Source organism: Mustelus asterias, chromosome 3 (assembly GCF_964213995.1).
Source record: "Mustelus asterias chromosome 3, sMusAst1.hap1.1, whole genome shotgun sequence".
In the NCBI taxonomy this organism is placed as follows: domain Eukaryota; kingdom Metazoa; phylum Chordata; class Chondrichthyes; order Carcharhiniformes; family Triakidae; genus Mustelus; species Mustelus asterias.
Window position 1 is genome coordinate 73699613 of NC_135803.1, and position 19442 is coordinate 73719054.

The 19442-nt window shown below is 50.2% G+C and overlaps 1 protein-coding gene across 2 annotated transcripts in view; it reads right to left on the minus strand.

The window, feature by feature from the left end:
* Positions 1 to 19442, minus strand: part of LOC144491419 (LIM and senescent cell antigen-like-containing domain protein 2) — a 249554-nt gene that overhangs the window by 155154 nt on the left and 74958 nt on the right. For both annotated transcript variants that reach the window (XM_078209216.1, XM_078209217.1), the window contains 2 exons: positions 11403 to 11562; positions 23 to 89 (listed from right to left, as the gene is read on the minus strand). In XM_078209216.1, coding sequence (XP_078065342.1) covers positions 23 to 89; positions 11403 to 11562 — 227 coding nt within the window. The remainder of the gene's footprint in view (positions 1 to 22; positions 90 to 11402; positions 11563 to 19442) is intronic.

Consider the following 19442-nt stretch of genomic DNA (forward strand, 5'->3'; position numbering starts at 1 on the left):
GTATTACTGTCCCCATTCTTACCGCATTGTCCACAGCAAGGTGCAAAGAGCATCTGGAAATCGTGTTCACAATATTTCCTGCTTTCAAACTGAGAGAAAGGAAATAAAGATCAACAACTGCACAATATCACTGATACAATTAGAACATCAAAACCGCAGCCTGGACTGCTCTGCACAACACTGAACACACTCACTCTCACACACTCACTCTCGCACACTTGCTCTCGCACACTCTCTCACTCACTCTTGCACATTCACTCTCACACACTCACTCTTGACACTCCATTCTCACACTCTCACATTCACTCTCACACTCACTCTTTCTCACACATACACTCAATTTCTCACACATACACACACAGACACACTCACACTCACTCTCTCTTACACACACACAATCACACTCACTCAGTCATGTTCAAACTCTCACACTCATTCACACATTCTCTCTCTCACACACAGACACATGGGGGGCAATTCTCACAGCCCATTGAGCTGCTTTAGCAGAGCAGTGGGCTGGGAGACATCAGCAGAGGCCGTTTCGCAGGTTTCCCGCTCGGTGCCCGGGCCTCCATGCTTCTCCCAGCCCAAGATTTCCAGCGTAATCAGCTCCATGCTGGAAATCGACATGGAACTGGTTACAATATGGAAATTGGGATTTCCTTTTCATTAGGGGGCCTGGAACTGAAGTCTCCGGGTCTGCTAGCATCTCCCTGCCTCCCCCCCCCCCCCCCCCCCCCCCCCCGCCGCTTCCCCACCACTGCTGGGAGTGGTTCATTCCAGCGGGGTTCACAACTACGTGGGTGGACATGTTGTAGTTTTCTAAGCGCGCAAAGTATAAAAGGGAGGCCGCAGTATACAGCGGGCAGCGTCAGGAGCGGGCAGGGGAGTGAGTGGGAAGCAGAGTGAAAGCTGTAAGGGCTTTGGCTCACAGGGCTTCGGGGAAAGGGCGAGCAGGGGTGAGTTTCTTTTTCTTTATTTCTAATTTACTTTTCTCTGTGTACCCTGGTAGAAAGGGTGAAATATGAGTGTGAAGCCAGTGTGTTGTTCCCAGTGTAGGATGTGGGAGGTCCTGGAGGCACCTGGCCTCCCGGACATCCACATCTGTGAGGGGTGTGTCGAGCTGCGGTTCCTGAGGGACCGTGTTAGGGAGCTGGAACTGCAGCTCGAGGATCTTAGGCTGTTAAGGGAGAATGAGGTGGTGATAGACGAGCTATCATCAGGTGGTCACACCAGGGCCACGGGAGGAGGCCAAGTGGGTGATGGCCAGGAAGGGTAAAGCTCGGGTGATTGAGAACACCCCGGTGGATGTGCCCCTACACAACAAGTACTCCTGCCTGAGTACTGTTGGGGGGGACAGCCCCTCTGGGGGAAGCAGCAGTGGCTGTGTCTCCGGGGTGGAGTCCGGCCCTGTAACTCAGAGGGCTAAGGAAAAGAGGAGGAAGGCAGTATTAATCGGGGACTCGACAGTCAGGGGGACGGACAGGCGATTTTGCGGAGGCAGGCGGGAGTCTCGCATGGTGGTCTGCCTCCCTGGGACTGGGATCCAGGATGTCGCTGGGCGAGACCCAGAAATCCTGAGGTGGGAGGGAGAGGAGCCTGAGGTAGCGGTACATATTGGTACCGCTGATGTGGGTAGGAAGGGGGAAGGGGTTATGAAAAGAGAGTATAGGGAATTAGGGAGACAGCTGAGAAGGAGGAAAGCAAAGGTAGTAATCTCAGGATTGCTGCCTGTGCCACGGGAAGGTGAGGAAAGGAATGGAGTGAGGTGGAGGATGAATGTGTGGCTGAGGGACTGGTGCAGGGGGCAGGGATTCAGGTTCCTGGACCATTGGGACCTCTTTAGGGGCAGGTGTGACCTGTACACAAAAAACGGGTGGCACTTGAATCCCAGGGGGACCAATATCCTGGCAGGAAGGTTGGCTAAGGCTACTGGGGAGAGTTTACACTAGATAGGTTGGGGGGAGGGGATCGAGACGAGGTGACTGGGAGCGAGGAAGTTAGCTCGCAAACAGGGAAGGGTTATAGGCAGTGCAAGAGGGAGGATGGACGGGGGATAGAGAAGGGGAGAGCTCAGACCAAAGGATTGAGATGTGTTTACTTTAATGCCAGGAGTATAGTGAATAAAGGGGATGAGCTCAGAGCGTGGATCGATGCCTGGAAGTGTGATGTGGTGGCCATTACGGAGACTTGGATGTCTCAGGGACAGGACTGGATACTCCAGGTGCCGGGATTCAGATGTTTCAGGAAGGACAGGGAGGGAGGCAAGAGAGGGGGTGGAGTGGCACTGCTGATCAGGGATAGTGTCACAGCTGTAGAGAAGGTGTATGCTGTGGAGGGATTGTCCACCGAGTCTCTGTGGGTGGAAGTTCAGAGTGGGAAGGGGCCGGTCACTTTGCTGGGAGTTTTCTATAGGCCGCCCAATAGTAGCAGGGAGGTGGAGGAGCAGATAGGGAAACAGACCCTGGAGAGATGCAGTAATAGCAGAGTTGTTGTGATGGGAGACTTTAATTTCCCAAACATAGATTGGAATATCCCTAGGGTAAGGGGATTGGATGGGGAAGAGTTCGTTAGGTGTGTTCGGGAGGGTTTCCTGACACAGCATGTGGACAAGCCTACAAGAGGAGAGGCTGTACTTGATCTGATACTGACCAATGAACCTGGACAGGTGTCAGATCTCTCAGTGGGAGAGCATCTTGGGGATAGCGATCATAACTCTATCTCCTTTAGGCTTGCATTGGAAAAAGAGAGGATCATGCAAGCGAGGAAAGTGTTTATATGGAGTAAGGGGAAATATGAAGACATTAGACAGCAAATCAGAGGAGTAAATTGGAAGGAGGTATTCTCGGGGAAATGTACTGAAGAGAGGTGGCAGTTTTTCAAGGAATGTCTGTCTAGAGTTCTACAGGACAACGTTCCGAGCAGACAGGGAGGTGTTGGTCGGTTAAAGGAACCGTGGTGCACGAAAGCTGTGCGGGACCCAGTCGAGAAGAAAAGGAAAGCGTACAAAAGGCTCAGAGAGCTTGGCAAAGATAGGGATTTAGAAGAGTATACGGCTTGTAGGAAGGGACTAAAGAAGGAAATTAGGAGAGCCAGAAGGGGTCACGAGAAGGCCCTGGCAGGTAGGATTAAGGAGAACCCTAAGGCGTTCTATAAATATGTGAAGAGTAAAAGGATGAGACGTGACGGAATAGAGCCGTCTAGAAGGTAGGGCCTATAAAAGGCGAAGGCAGGAAAGTCTGTACGGAACCAGTAGAAATGGCAGAGGTGCTCAATGAGTATTTTGCCTCGGTTTTCACAGAGGAGAAGGACATGGGTGGATGTACTGCGGGTGTGCGGTGGACCGAAAGGATTGAGTATGTGGACTTTAAGAAAGAGGTTGTGCTGGAATCTTTGAATGGCATCAAGATAGATAAGTCGCCGGGTCCGGATGGGATGTACCCCAGGTTACTGTGGGAGGCGAGGGAAGAGATTGCAGAGCCTCTGGCGATGATCTTTGCGTCGTCGATGGAGACGGGAGAGGTGCCGGAGGATTGGAGGATTGCGGATGTGGTTCCTATTTTCAAGAAGGGGAATAGAGATAGCCCAGGTAATTACCGACCGGTGCGTCTAACCTCAGTGGTTGGTAAACTGATGGAGAAGATCCTGTGGGACAGGATATATGAGCATTTAGAGAGGGTTAGTATGCTCAAGAATACTCAGCATGGCTTTATCAAGGTCAGATCGTGCCTTACGAGCCTGGTGGAGTTCTTCAAAAATGTGACTAAACACATTGACGAAGGGAAGGCGGTAGATGTGGTTTATATGGATTTTAGCAAGGCGTTCGATAAGGCCCCTATGCAAGGCTTCCAGAAAAAGTGAGAGGGCATGGGATCCAAGGGGCTGCTGCCCGGTGGATCCAGAACTGACTTGCCCAAAGGAGGCAGAGAGTGGGTATAGATGGGTCTTTTTCTAAATGGAGGTCGGTCACCAGTGGAGTGCCCCAGGGATCTGTTCTGGGACCCTTGCTGTTTGTCATTTTCATAAATGACCTGGATGAGGAAGCGGAGGGATGGGTTGGTACGTTTGCCGATGACACAAAGGTTGGTGGGGTTGTGGATAGTCTGGAGGGATGTCAGAAGTTACAGAGGGACATAGATAGGATGCAAGACTGGGCGGACAAGTGGCAGATGGACTTCAACCCAGATAAATGCGTCGTGGTCCATTTTGGTAGGTCAAATGGGATGAAGGAGTACAATATAAAGGGAAAGACTATTAGTACTGTAGAGGATCAGAAGGACCTTGGGGTCCGGGTCCACAGGACTCTAAAATCGGCCCCGCAGGTGGAGGAGGTGGTTAAGAAGGCGTGTGGTGTGCTGGCCTTTATCAATCAAGGGATTGAATTTAGGAGTCTGGGGATAATGATGCAGCTATATAAGACCCTCGTCAGACCCCGCTTGGAGTACTGTGCTCAGTTCTGGTCGCCTCACTATTGGAAGGATGTGGAAAAGATTGAAAGGGTGCAGAGGAGATTTACAAGGATGTTGCCTGGATTGAGTGGCATGCCTTATGAGGATAGGCTGAGGGAGCTCGGTCTTTTCTCCTTGGAGAGACGAAGGATGAGAGGAGACCTAATAGAGGTGTATAAGATGTTGAGAGGCATAGATCGGGTGGACTCTCAGAGGCTTTTTCCCAGGGTGGAAATGGCTGCTACGAGAGGACACAGGTTTAAGGTGCTGGGGGGTAGGTACAGGGGAAATGTTAGGGGTAAGTTTTTCACAGAGGGTGATGGGTGAGTGGAATCGGCTGCCGTCAATGGTGGTGGAGGCGAACTCAATAGGGTCTTTTAAGAGACTCCTGGATGAGTACATGGAGCTTAGTAGGATGGAGGGTTATAGGTAGGTCTAGAAGGTAGAGATGTGTTTGGCACAACTTGTGGGGCCGAAGGGCCTGTTTGTGCTGTAGTTTTTCTATGTTTCTACTCCCCACTAATGGGGAACAGGTGACCGATCCCAGTGGAGGGCAGAGAAATTAATGAGGCCCCCCCAGGAAGTCGGGGGTAAGAGGAGGGTGCCCCCCCCCCCCTGGCAGTGCGAGCCTGGATCCCAACCAGACATTGGGCAGTGCAAAGGGGGCATTCGGTGGGGGAGGGGGGTCCCACTGCCACTCTGCAATCAGGATTGCAAGCAGAGAGAGGGAGGATGGCGAGAGGGGCTGGCCATCCGTGTGGTGGGGAGGCCGGGGAGTCAGAGCTGCCAGGGGTGGGGGCTGCTAGGGTTGAGGAGGGGGCTCAGGAGATCGGGGCTGGCCAGATGTGGGGGCAGGGGGCGGGGGGGGGGGGGGGGGGCTTGCCCAAGGAGGTCCAGGAGGCCAGCAGTAGCCAGGCCTGTGACACCACAGCTGGTTCTGCTGTGGGAAAGGGTCGGGCAAAGAGCAAGCGAGCAGTAGTAATAGGGGACTCACTAGTTAGAGGCACAGACAGGCGTTTCTGTGGCCGCAATCGAGACTCCAGGATGGTGTGTTGCCTCCTGGTGCCAGGGTCAAGGATGTCTCTGAGCAGTTGCAGGACATTCTTAATGGGGAGGATGAGCAGCCAGAGGTCATTGTACATATTGGTACCAACGACATAGGTGGGAAAAGGGATGAGGTCCTGAAATGTGAATATAGAGAGTTAGGCAGAAGGCTAACGTGCAGGACCTCGAAGGTAATAATTTCAGGACTACTACCGGTACCACGTGCTAGTGAGAGTAGGAATAGGAAGATTAGGCAGATGAATGCGTGGCTTGAGAGCTGGTGCAGGGGGCAGGGATTTAGATTTTTGGATCATTGGGATCTTTTCTGGGGAAGGGCTGATCTGTTCAAGAGGGATGGGTTACATTTAAACTGGAGGGGGACTAACATCCTGGCGGGGAGATTTGCTAGAGCTACTCGGGAGGGTTTAAACTAGTTTGGCAGGGGGGTGGGATCAAAAGCAGTAGGGAGACAGAAGAGAGGTTTGAGAACAGCACGGAAGTTAAATAGAGCACATTAATTAGTAAAGGCAGTGTCAGTAATCCTAGCACCAGACAGATCAGACAGAAGCAAGACAGAGAGCAAGGGAAGTCCAGATTAAACTGCATTTATTTCAATGCAAGAGGCCTGACGAGCAAGGCAGATGAACTCAGGGCATGGATGGGTACGTGGGACTGGGATATGATAGCAATTACTGAAACATTGCTAAGGGAGGGACAGGACTGGCAGCTCAATGTTCCAGGGTACAGATGCTATAGGAAAGATAGAACAGGAGGTAAGAGAGGAGGGGGAGTTGCAGTTTTGATTAGGGAAAGCGTCACGGCCGTACTGAGAGGGGATATATCCGAGGGTTCGGCCATTGAGTCTATATGGGTAGAACTGAGAAATAAGACGGGGGAAATCACTTTGATATGGTTGTACTATAGGCCCCCAAATAGTCAGCGGGAAATTGAGGAGCAAATATGTAAGGAGATTACAGATAGCTCCAAGAAAAATAGGGTGGTAATAGTCGGAGATTTTAATTTTCCCAACATTGACTGGGACAGCCATAGTATTAGAGGGTTGGATGGAGAGAAATTTGTTGAGTGTATTCAGGAGGAATTTCTCATTCAGTATGTGGATGGCCCGACTAGAGAGGGGGCAAAACTTGACCTCCTCTTGGGAAATAAGGAAGGGCAGGTGACAGAAGTGTTAGTGAGGGATCACTTTGGGACCAGTGACCATAATTCTATTAGTTTTAAGATAGCTATGGAGAACGATAGGTCTGCCCCAAAAGTTAATATTCTAAATTGGGGCAAGGCCAATTTTGATGATATCAGGCAGGAACTTTCAAAAGTTAATTGGGTGAGTCTGTGGGAAGGTAAAGGGACGTCTGGTAAGTGGGAGGCTTTCAAAAGTGTGTTAACCAGGGTTCAGGGTAAACACATTCCTCTTAGAGTGAAGGGCAAGGCTGGCAGAAGTCGGGAACCCTGGATGACTCGGGATATTGAGGCCCTGGTCAAGAAGAAGAAAGAGGCACATGACATGCATAGGCAGCTGGGATCAAGTGAATCCCTTGAAGAGTATAGGGGTGTAGGAGTAGAATTAAGAGAGAAATCAGGAGAGCAAAAAGGGGACACAAAATTGTTTTGGCAGATAAGGCAAAAGAGAATCCAAAGAGCTTCTACAAATACATAAAAGGCAAAAGAGTAACAAGGGAAAGAGTAGGGCCTCTTAAGGATCAACAAGGTCATCTATGTGCGGATCCACAAGAGACGGGTGAGATCCTAAATGAATATTTCTCATCAGTATTTACTATTGAGAAAAGTATGGACGTTAGGGAACTTGGGGAAATAAATAGTGATGTCTTGAGGAGTGTACATATTACAGAGAAGGAGGTGCTGGAAGTCTTAAAGCCATCAAGGTAGATAAATCCCTGGGACCTGATGCAGTATATCCCAGGACGTTGTGGGAGGCTAGGGAGGAAATTGCGGGTCCCCTCGCCCAGATATTTGAATCATCGATAGTCACGGGTGAGGTGCCTGAAGATTGGAGAGTAGCAAACATTGTGCCTTTGTTTAAAAAGGGCTGCAGGGAAAAGCCTGGGAACTACAGGCCAGTTAGCCTCACATCTGTGGTGGGTAAATTGTTGGAAGGTATTTTGAGAGACAGGATCTATAGGCATTTAGAGATGCAAGGACTGATTAGGGACAGTCAGCATGGCTTTGTGAGTGGAAAATCATGTCTCACAAATGTAATTGAGTTTTTTGAAGGGGTAACCAAGAAGATAGATGAGGGCAGTGCAGTTGATATTGTCTACTTGGGCTTTAGCAAGGCCTTTGACAAGGTATCGCATGGTAGGTTGTTGCATAAAGTTAAATCTCACGGGATCCAGGGTGAGGTATCTAAATGGATACAAAATTGGCTTCTTGACAGAAGCCAGAGGGTGGTTGTAGAGAGTTGTTTTTCAAACTGGAGGCCTGTGACCAGTGGTGTGCCTCAGGGATCAGTGCTGGGCCCACTGTTATTTGTCATTTATATTAATGATTTGGATGAGAATATAGGAGGCATGGTTAGTAAGTTTGCAGATGACACCAAGATTGGTGGCATGGTGGACAGTGAGGAAGGTTATCTCCAATTGCAGCAGGATCTTGATCAATTGGGCCAGTGGACTGACGAATGGCAGATGGAGTTTAATTTAGATAAATACGAGGTAATGCATTTTGGTAGATTGAACCAGGGCAGGACTTACTCAGTTAATGGTAGGGCATTGGGGAGAGGTACAGAACAAAGAGATCTAGGGGTACATGTTCATAGCTCTTTGAAAGTGGAGTCTCAGGTGGACAAAGTGGTGAAGAAGGCATTCGGCATGCTTGGTTTCACCAGTCAAAACACTGAATACAGGAGCTGGGACGTCTTGTTGAAGTTGTACAAGACATTGGTAAGGCCACACTTGGAATACTGTGTGCAATTCTGGTCACCCTATTATAGAAAGGATATTATTAAACTAGAAAGAGTGCAGAAAAGATTTACTAGGATGCTACCAGGACTTGATGGAGTGAGTTATAAGGAGAGGCTGAATAGACTGGGACTTTTTTCTCTGGAGCGTAGGAGGCTGAGGGGTGACCTTATAGAGGTCAATAAAATAATGAGGGGCATAGACAAGGTAGATAGTCAATATCTTTTCCCAAAGGTAGGGGAGTCTAAAACTAGAGGGCATAGGTTTAAGGTGAGAGGGGAGAGATACAAAAGTGTCCAGAGGGGCAATTTCTTTCACACAGAGGGTGGTGAGTGTCTGGAACAAGCTGCCAGAGGTAGTAGGAGAGGCGGGTACAATTTTATCTTTTAAAAAGCATTTAGATAGTTACATGGGTATGATGGGTATAGAGGGATATGGGCCAAATGTGGGCAATTGGGATTAGCTTAGGGGTTTTAATAAAAAAGGGCGGCATGGACAAGTTGGGCCGAAGGGCCTGTTTCCATCCTCTATGACTCTATGATCGGAATGGGGCGGTGGTCGGAAGGCCAATGATTGGGAGGCTCAGACAGATTGGCGCATGCACAGTGGCCCACTCAGCGCTATGCTGCCAGCCTCTTGAGCTGGAATACGTCACAGATTTCCAGAGTGAATCTCCATGAGGCACTCTGTGATGCACTGAGTGTCGGAGATTCATTCTGGAAATCACACTAAAATATTGGCGGGATTTACTCCTATTTTCAAGCGAATTGGGGACTTAGAATTTTTTTGGGAGAATCCCGGCCACACAGTCACAAACTCACACACGTTCACACACACTCTCGTACACGCACGCACACATACTCCCATACGCACACACTCTCTCATACACACTCACGCTCTCACTCTTTCACACACAAATGTACACATGTTCATTATGAATTGCTTCAAAAGGTTAGTCATGGCACAAATCAATTCCAGCCTCCCAGACTGCCTGGATCCACTAGTTCACCTATCACCACAACAGGTCCACAGCAGACACCATCTCCCTGGCCCTACACCCAACCCTTCAACACCTGGATAACAAAGACATCCCTGTCAGACTCCTATTTATTGACAACCGCTCAACCTTCAACACCATTATTCCCACGAGACTTATCTCTGAACTCCATGGCCTGGGGCTCAGCTCCTCCCTCTGCAACTGGATCCTAGACTTCCCAACCCACAGACCGCAGTCAATAAGGATAGGCAACAACACCTCCTCCACGATCCTCAACACCAGTGCCCCACAAGGGTGAGTCCTCAATCCCCTACAATACTCCTTAGTCCTCTACGATACTCCTACTCATATATAGGGATCGTAAGAGTCCCCTACGATACTCCTACTCATCATAGGAGAGTATCCCCTACAATACTCCCCTTATGTGGAGGGGCTACATTCCCCTCCAACTCAATGTTCAAGTTTGCTGATGATACCACCATAGTGGGTCGGACCTCAAACAATGACGAGACACAGTACAGGAAAGAGATAGAGAATCTGGTGTGACAACAATAATCTCTCCCTCAATGCCACCAAAATGAAGGAGATAGTCATCGACTTCAGGAAGCGTAGCGGAGGACATGCCTCTGTCTACATCAATGGGGATGAATTAGAAATGGTCAAGACCTTCAAGTTTTTAGGTGTCCAGATCACCAACAACCTGTCCTGGTCCCTCCATGCTGACGCTATAGTTAAGAAAGCCCACCAACGCCTCTACTTTCTCAGGAGACTAAAGAAATTTGGCAAGTCAGCTACAATTCTCACCACAGAAAGCATTCTTTCTGGTTGTATCACAGCTTGGTATGGCTCCTGCTCTGTTCAAGACCGCAAGAAACTACAAAGGGTCATGGATGAAGCCCAGTCCATCATTCAAACCAGCCTCCCATCCACTGACACTGTCTACACTTCCCGCTGCCTTGGAAAAGCAGCCAGCATAATCAAGGACCTCACGCACCCTGGACATTCTCTCTTCCACCTTTGTTCGTCAGGAAAAAGATACAAAAGTCTGAGGTCATGTACCAACCGACTCAAAAACAGCTTCTTCCCTGCTGCCATCAGACTTTTGAGTGGACTTACCTTGCATTAAGTTGATCTTTCTCTATACCCTAGCTATGACTGTAACACTATATTCTGCACTCTCTCCTTTCCTTCCTTATGTAAGGTGTGTATAGCACGAAATAAACAATACTTTTCACTGTATACTAATACATGCGACAATAATACATCAAATCAAATCCAAAGACAATCACATACTCACACACACGCTCTCACACACATACACAAACATACACACAGATAGAGATACACACTTTCTCACACACACTCACACAACACATTCAGACTCACACATAGCCACTCACACAGTATCACAGACTTTCTCACACACACACACACAGATACAGACACACAGGTGAGGTACAGATGAACATACACACACAGACACAAATACAAACACATAGACACATACACACTTGGGCACACACGTGCACAAACACACACACGCAAGCAAGTGAGACACTGAGATAATGTGTGTGTGAGTGTGCTATCACAGCACCTATGGGATTCCTAACCGTGAGCAGAGGGTCTCCAGAGTGGTGGAGATCTGTGAGGGGGTCTGCAGGTGGATGGTCTGCAAGGAGAGTGCATCCAGGGGGACAGTGACTGTGGAGGGCCGAGGGAGTGGGTCTGCAGGGGGTAGGGTGAAAATGGGGAAGGGGTCTGCCGTGGTGATTAGGTTGGGCCTAGTTTTACCCCAGTGTGACTGAGCCATCAGTACCCAGTGCCCCTACAACCAGAACCCTGGACTACCTTGTGTGCTCATTCCAATAGTGACTACACTTCAAACCTACCTCATTGGCTCAGGGATGGCCTGAGGTCCCAATAGACGCTATAGAAATGAAGGTTTGTTAGTTCAGTAAGGCCAAAGACTGTTCTTACCTCGTAAAACACTCCTCCTGGAAACTGCCGGAAGCACTGGGCACAGACGAAGCACTTCTCATGGTACAACTCCCCGTTACTGTTCACAATCCGCTCGGACGGGTCAAAGTGCGTGTGGCAACGCTCACAGGTGGCACTTGCCAGTGCGTCTGCCATGTTACTGCGAGGAGAATGATGGCGGAGGGGTTATGGGGGCGGGGGGGAGAGAGGTGAACAGTTAGTCCAGGATATCAGCACAATGAACCTGGGACAACTCCAGAACTCGGGGCCCAGGCAGTGAGAGAGAGGATCGCGACAGGCCCTGATGAAACATCACAACATCACTCAGGAGCAAGACCCTCACTGTGACGGACTCTGAGAAGCCAGCGCCGACTGTGAGGACAGCCCAAAGTAACTCGGTAACCATTGAACAAATTAGTGGCTCGCTCCCTCTGCCAGTCCTTAGCACTCTCTGACACACTTGCCCTGCGTTTATCAAAGCTGCTTTGTATCAGGCATCCAGCTGCCAGGTACCGGGGCCTCATTAACACCACAGCAACACAACTGAGGCCTGTTCTCAAATCTGGAAGCAGAGGAGCCTGCCCGCCTCTCCCCATAAAGAGAAGCCTGTGTTGCTGCTTAGTTTGGCTTTGTAAGAAAGACCTGGGAACACTTCCTACATCCCCAAACTGTGCTCCACCTGCATCCAGTCCAGCCCACCCCCTTTCCTCTGCCTGCCAACCCACCCAACCCATGCCCATTCCTAATCATCTGCCACCCCACCTCTTGCCAGCATACCCCCAGAATACACTTTACCCCAACTTTAGCCCTTTCCTCTGACTTATCTATTCAGGACTTGTTCTCAAGCTTAAATGATGGTGCAAGTCACTCACCATACTGACAGGGAAATATGTCAGCTGTTCCTTCACTGTCGCTGGGTCAAAATCCTGGAACTTCCTCCCTAATAGCACTGTGGGTGTACCACCACCTTCTCGAGGGCAATTAGGGATGAGCAATAAATTATTGTTCAACATCCCATAAATTAATAAACAAAAGCCCCTCCTCTCTTCCCCCACCCCAGACATACACTGAGGTTGACAAGGAGAGGTTGACAAGGCGCACCGTCAGTGCGCCTGGGGCAATGTCAAGGGGGTGGGCCTGAGTAGGGACTGTGATAAGGGGGGCTATGCGGTAGCTATCTGACCGAGGTTGTGGGCAGGTGGGGGTGGGGGGGTGCCAGGATGGGGTTGTGCAGGGGAAGATCATGGAGGTGGCCATGGTGGGGGGCATGCTGGGGACCGTCTGGCAAGCCCCATGTCGAGGAGGGGATGGGGCAGCATGCCCAGATGAAGGGTTTGGTCCCAATGTCTGTGTGGGGCGGAGGGAGGGGGGGACGGTCCCAGTACACTGTGAGTTTGGGGTGTCCTTGTGCAATGGTGCCTGAGTGCTCTGAAGCCGGGTTCACCGGCGTGTTTAGGCCCCGCCCTCAGTACTGGCGCAGAACTCCCAACTCTCCATAAAAGTGACTAAGTGTGGGAGGATTATGGTGAGGACGGTGTCTGAGAGACCAGCACAGGTCACTCTGTTATTCTCACCATGATGACACTTTGAAATGTTTTGGGAGATTCCACCCTTTGTTACCTTTGGACACAAACTATTCCAGTGCACTCCTGGCAGCGCTCCCACACCCTACTCTTCAGGTCATCCAAACCTCTGCTGCCCATGTTTTAACTCACAGTACATCCCATTGCCCTATCAGCCCTTTGCTCACTGACCTACACTGCATCCCAATTAATCAGTGTCTCCATTCTCATCCATGCTTTCAAATCCCTCTGTGAATTCACCCCCTCCTTGTCTCTGTGTAATCTCCAAACTCCAGCTCTCCCTCCCTCTGCTTCTGGCCTCTTGAGCTGTGCCCAATTCTCTTTACTCCACCGTTAATGGTGGCACATTCTTGGGCTGCATCTCACCTCTCTGCCTCTCCATCTCTCTCTCCTTCTTAAATCTGCCTCTTTGACCAAGCTTCTGGATGCTTGTCCAGGTATCTCCTTTTCTGTCATTATTTCCTGATATCCCAGGGTCTGGGATATTTTCCTATCTTAAGGAGAATATATAGATGGAAATTGTTGCACACACAGTAAACTATGATCTGGGTCAATTAATTGACAATAGTTTATACCACAGAGACTGAGATTGAAGAATGCTCACAACTTTAAAACAGGTTTGAGTGTGGACTGTCCATAGGTGTGAATAGCAAAGGCAAAGCTGTGGATCGAATGTGGAGGAACTGATCCCCTAGGTCCCAGCAGAGAGAGTCCAGTCCCCTGGCCATCAGCACAGAGGGATTAGTCCCCTAGGCCCCGGCACAGAGATACTGGTCCCTAGGTCCCAGCACAGAAGGAGGGGCCCCCTAGGTCCCAGCACAGAGGGACTTTTCTCCTAGGTCCCAGCACAGAGGGACTGTTTCCCTAGATCCCAGCACAGAGGGAGGGGTCCCCTAGGTCCCAGCACAGAGGGGGGGGGGGGCCCTAGGTCCCAGCACAGAGGGACTGTTATCCCTTGGTCTCAGCACAGACGGACTGTTCCCCTAGGTCCCAGCACAGAAGGACTGTTCCCTAGGCCCCAGCACAGAGGGACTGTTCCCCTAGGGCCCAGCACAGAGGGACTGTTCCCTAGGCCCCAGCACAGAGGGACTGTTCCCCTAGGTCCCAGCACAGAGGGACTGTTTCCCTAGGTCCCAGCACAGAGGGAGGAGTCCCCTAGGTCCCAGCACAGAGGGAGGGGCCCCCTAGGTCCCAGCACAGAGGGAGGGGCCCCTAGGTCCCAGCACAGAGGGACTGTTATCCCTAGGTCCCAGCACAGAGGGACTGTTCCCCTAGGTCCCAGCACAGAGGGACTGTTCCCTAGGCCCCAGCACAGAGGGACTGTTCCCCTAGGGCCCAGCACAGAGGGACTGTTCCCCTAGGGCCCAGCACAGAGGGACTGTTCCCCTAGGGCCCAGTACAGAGGGACTGTTCCCCTAGGGCCCAGCACAGAGGGACTGTTCCCCTAGGTCCCAGCACAGAGTTACTAGTCCCCTAGGTCCCAGCACGGAGGGACTGAGCCCCTAGGTCCGAGCACAGAGGGACTGTTCCCCTAAGACCCAGCACAGAGGGACTGTTCCCCTAGGTCCCAGCACAGAGGGACTCTGCCCTTGCTCCCAGCACAGAGAGTCCAGTCCCCTGGGTCCCAGTGAGGAGGGACACTCTGGAACACAGACATCAGCAAACATTTTTGCCAATTATTTGATTTAACAGTAAACAGGATGCTGGAAGTCAGGGACTGTGGGAACGTTCGCTTAAAGCTGAGGAAATGAGTGAAACACAAGATTGGAGAAAATGTAGCAAAAACAGAGCAAAGATACCAACAGGCAGACACAGCAGATTCATAATCAAACACCCAATGACAGACCCAGTGGCACACACAGTGGCACACACAGTGACACACACAGTGACACACACAGTGACACAGTGTCTCACATTCAGTGATACACATTGTGACTGACATACACAATGTCACTCCCAGTGTCTCATACCCAGTGACACTTCCAGTGACACACAGTGACATACCCAGTGACACACACACAGTGACACAACAGTGTCTCCTCTGGATTCAATGGGAGGCCTGTTGGACAAACGCTTGTATCCTTCTTTAAACCAGCTCCACCAGCATTCAGCAAAGCGCCTGTCAACTCCATTTCACTGTGTCTGGGTGGCCAAAAAGTGTCTCCCCCACCGGGTTCAAAGACACTCTGAAGCACAGTAACAGTGACATTGATGACTGGGAGGAGTTTGCTACCAATCGTTCAAATAGCACAGTGGTTAGCATTGCTGCCTCACAGCTCCAAGCACCTGGGTTCAATTCCAGCTTTAGGTGTCCGTGTGGAGTTTGCATGTTCTCCCCGTGTCTGCGTAGGATTCCTCTTACAGTCCAAAGATGTGCAGGAGAGGTGGATTGGCCATGGTAAATGCATGGGGTCATGGGGACAGGTGGAGAGGAAAGGCTAAGAGCGACTTTGTGTCAACAAAAATGGTTTTGCTACCTGGAATAGGATCCTGGACATCTTGCCACAACTCCCCAGTTGTATAAATGAAAGACTCCTAACACTTCACCTCAGCTTTAACCAACATGCCGCTGTTATCAGTGCTTCTGCTCCGACCCTTAACACTGATGAAGACATTAAGGAAAAGATCTAGTCTGACCTTTATAAAGTCCTCACTACCATCGCAAAAAGAGAAAAGTTCTTCTTTCTGAGGAACATCAATGCCCAGGGCTGGAGAAAATTCATTGGGTAAAGTAGGTTGAGAAAAGTCAATGCAAATGGTCCCTCCTGCTGATAAAGTCTGCTCAACATGGCCTCATTATAACAAACCACTTCTTCCACCAGATGGACAAGTAAACTAAAAACGCACGGAGACATCCAAAATCAAAGCATTGGCTCCTCCTGATTATCTTATTGTTCAGGTCAAAGGTCCAAGTGATGTCCATATCACTCAATCCACATGGGGGACTGATGCCTGCTGAACATATTATAGATTTATTCGATTGGTAATGAACATTTACCTAGCAACAAGAGACCGCTAGGCCCAAAAGTCCGAGAGAAAAAAGATCAATGGCTAGGCCCTAAAGCAGCCTGAAAGAGTTGAGGAAATCCAAGTGCAGCTGATAAATCTGGAAAATATTCACACATCCAGCTCAATTCCAGAACAATAAGATCAAGTAACGTCAGCTAATAACTAGATTCCTGTGCTCAGAATGTTGAGTTTGAACATCATTAATCACCAGGACTGGTTCAGTGAAAAGAAACTGCTGAAGGGCATTTCAAGGACAATTGAGGATGGACAACAATCGATGGCCTTGCCACTGAGGCCCACATCACAGACCCAGTGTCGCACACCCAATGTCACAAACCCAGGCCGTGATTCTCCCATCCCGCTGCGCTAGCTTTTTAGTTCAGCAAAGGAGAATTGCGCGTCGGCCGATCCGTGGGATTCCAGTGAGTGTTCATATTTTCCATACCATTGAAATGCTATTAGCAGGCCCAGGACTGAGTTCTCTGGGCCCACTAGCCGCTCCCATCCCGCCAGAGTGTTTCACTCCAGCGGGGATTACAATAGCTCCTCACTTTCGGAGAGCTGGCGACCTGACTTCGCTGGAGTGAATGGGAGCAATCGCAGCCCCCTAGGGGATTGGACGACAGGAGGAATGGTGTCCACTGGGCATGAGCACCCTGGCAGTGCCAGCCAAGGGGCAAAGTGCCAATGTCCAGGGGGCACCTGGCCCTGACCATCGGGCATGGGGCAGTGTCCAAGGGTAGGGTTAATTGGGGTGGGGCCTAATGCGGGTCCTCGGGCAGGGCCAATTGGGGGCGGGGACTAGGGGCAATCGGTGGGGGGTGGGGGTTCCCGTTGCCACTCTGCATAGGATACGGTGGGGCTGGCAGAAGGCCAGCGATCAGAGTAGGATGGTCAGCCGGGTACAGGGGAGATTGGTATCTGCCGGCGGAGGGGGGGGGGGGTGCGGAGTGGGGGGGGAATGGTGTCTGCTGGAGGGTGGGGTCTGCCTGCGGGTGGGGTGGGGAGGAACGTCACTGCTGGGGGTGGAGGTGCTGGAGACCGGGACGACCCGGGACTGGGGGGGGCGGGTGTTCAGGACTGGCCCGCGAATGGACGGGAGGCCACAATTGGGGAAGCAGCACTGCGAGGGTCCCGGTCTGGCCAGCGATCGAGTTTGCCAGCAAACGAGAGGCTGACGCTTCGGGGCCACTGTGCATGAGCAGAAGCCCGCTGATTTCAACCTCTCCAGCAAGGATAGGCCCTGTCCTCTGAAATGTAATGATATTCACACTGGTGGCCTCTGCAGTGCACAGAGTGTGGGAGATTCTTCTCTGAACTCCCACTGAAAAACTCAGCGTGAAGTACTCCAGTTTTCACACAAATTCGACACAGAATTGTTTTGGTGAATCGCACGCCACCCCAGCGTCTCAACCCAGTGTCACACAAACCAGCCTCCCATCCACTGACTCTGTCTGCCTCGACAAAGCAGCCAGCATAATTAAGGACCCCACACACCCTGGACATTCCACTTTCTTCCGTCGGGAAAAAGATACAAAAGTCTGAGGTCACGTACCAACCGACTCAAAAACAGCTTCTTTCCTGCTGCCATCAGAATTTTGAATGGACCTATCTCACACTAAGTTGATTTTTCTCTACACCCGAGCTATGACTGGAACATTACGTTCTGCACTCTCTCGTTTCCTTGTCCATGAACGGTATTCTTTGTCAGTATAGCATGCAAGAAACAATACTTTTCACTGTATACAAATAGATGTGACAATAATAAATCAATTCAAAAAACACTTCCAGTGTCACAGACCCAGTGTCCCACAGCCAGTGTTACACACCCAATGACGAAGATGATTGATGAGGGTAGGGCAATGGATGTTGTCTACATGGACTTCAATAAGGCCTTTGACAAGCTCACTCATGGCAGGCTGGTGCAGAAGGTGAAGTCGCACGGGATCAGAGGTGAGCTGGCAAGGTGGATACAAAACTGGTTCGGTCAAAGAAGACAGAGGATAGCAGTGGAAGGGTGTGTTTCTGAATGGAGGGCTGTGACAAGTGGTGTTCCTCAGGGATCAGTGTTGGGATCTTTGCTGTTTGTAATATATATAAATGATTTGGAGGAAAATGTAACAGGATTGATTAGTAAGTTTGCAGACGACACAAAGGTTGGTGAATTTGCGAATAGTGATGAGGACCATCAGAGGATACAGCAGGATATAGATCAGTTGGAGACTTGGGCGGAGAGATGGCAGATGGAGTTTAATCTGGACAAATGTGAGGTAATGCATTCTGGAAGGTCTAATACAGATAGGAAATATACAGTAAATGGCAGAACCCTTAAGAGTATTGATAGGCAAAGGGATCTGGGTGTACAGATACACAGGTCACTGAAAGTGGCAATGCAGGTGGAGAAGGTAGTCAAGAAGGCATACGACATGCTTGCCTTCATCGGCCGGGGTATTGAGTTTAAAAATTGGCAAGTCATGTTGCAGCTTTATAGAGCCTTAGTTAGGCCGCACTTGGAATATAGTGTTCAATTCCAGTCGCCACACTACAGAAGGATGTGGAGGCTTTGGAGAGGGTACAGAAAAGATTTACCAGGATGTTGCCTGGTATGGAGGGCATTAGCTATGAGGAGAGATTGGAGAAACTTGGTTTGTTCTCACTGGAGCGACAGAGGTTGAGGGGAGACCTGATAGAAGTCTACAAGATTATGAGAGGCATGGACAGAGTGGATAGTCAGAAGCTTTTTCCCAGGATGGAAGAGTCAATTACTGGGGGGCATAGGTTGAAGATGCGAGGGGCAAGGTTTATAGGAGATGTACGAGGCAGATTTTTTACACAGAGAGTAGTGGATGCCTGGAACTCGTTGCTGGGGGAGGTAGTGGAAGCGGATATGGTAGTGACTTTTAAGGGGCATCTTGACAAGTACATGAGATGGGAATAGAGGAATATGGTCCCTGGAAGGGTAGGGGGTTTTAGTTAAGTCAGGCAGCATGGTCGGTGCAGGCTTGGAGGGCCGAAGGGCCTGTTCCTGTGCTGTAATTTTCTTTGTTCTTTGTTCAGTGTCACACACCCAATATCCCACATTCCTCAAACCCAGTGTCTCACAGCCAGTGTCACACGCCCAGTGTCACACATTCCTCACACCCAGTGTCATACATCCAGTGTCACAAACCCAGTGTCCCACATTCCTCACACCCAGTGTCTCACACCCAATGTTTCACAGCCAGTGTCAAGTTTGGGGAAGGAAGATTATTGAAGGGATTTAGTGAGAGGTTTATATTTGTTCTCCGTTGGGTGTGTCATCACTGTTTGTTCTGCTCAGGACTGACGATGTGACCAGTGTTTCTGACAATATATGTTTTCTGTCTCAGGCTTCTGGCCTTGAGAAATGCTTGAAGCAGCTGAAAACTCCTCGCCTTTTACCTGAGGTTGCAAAGTCCTCGATTGTGTG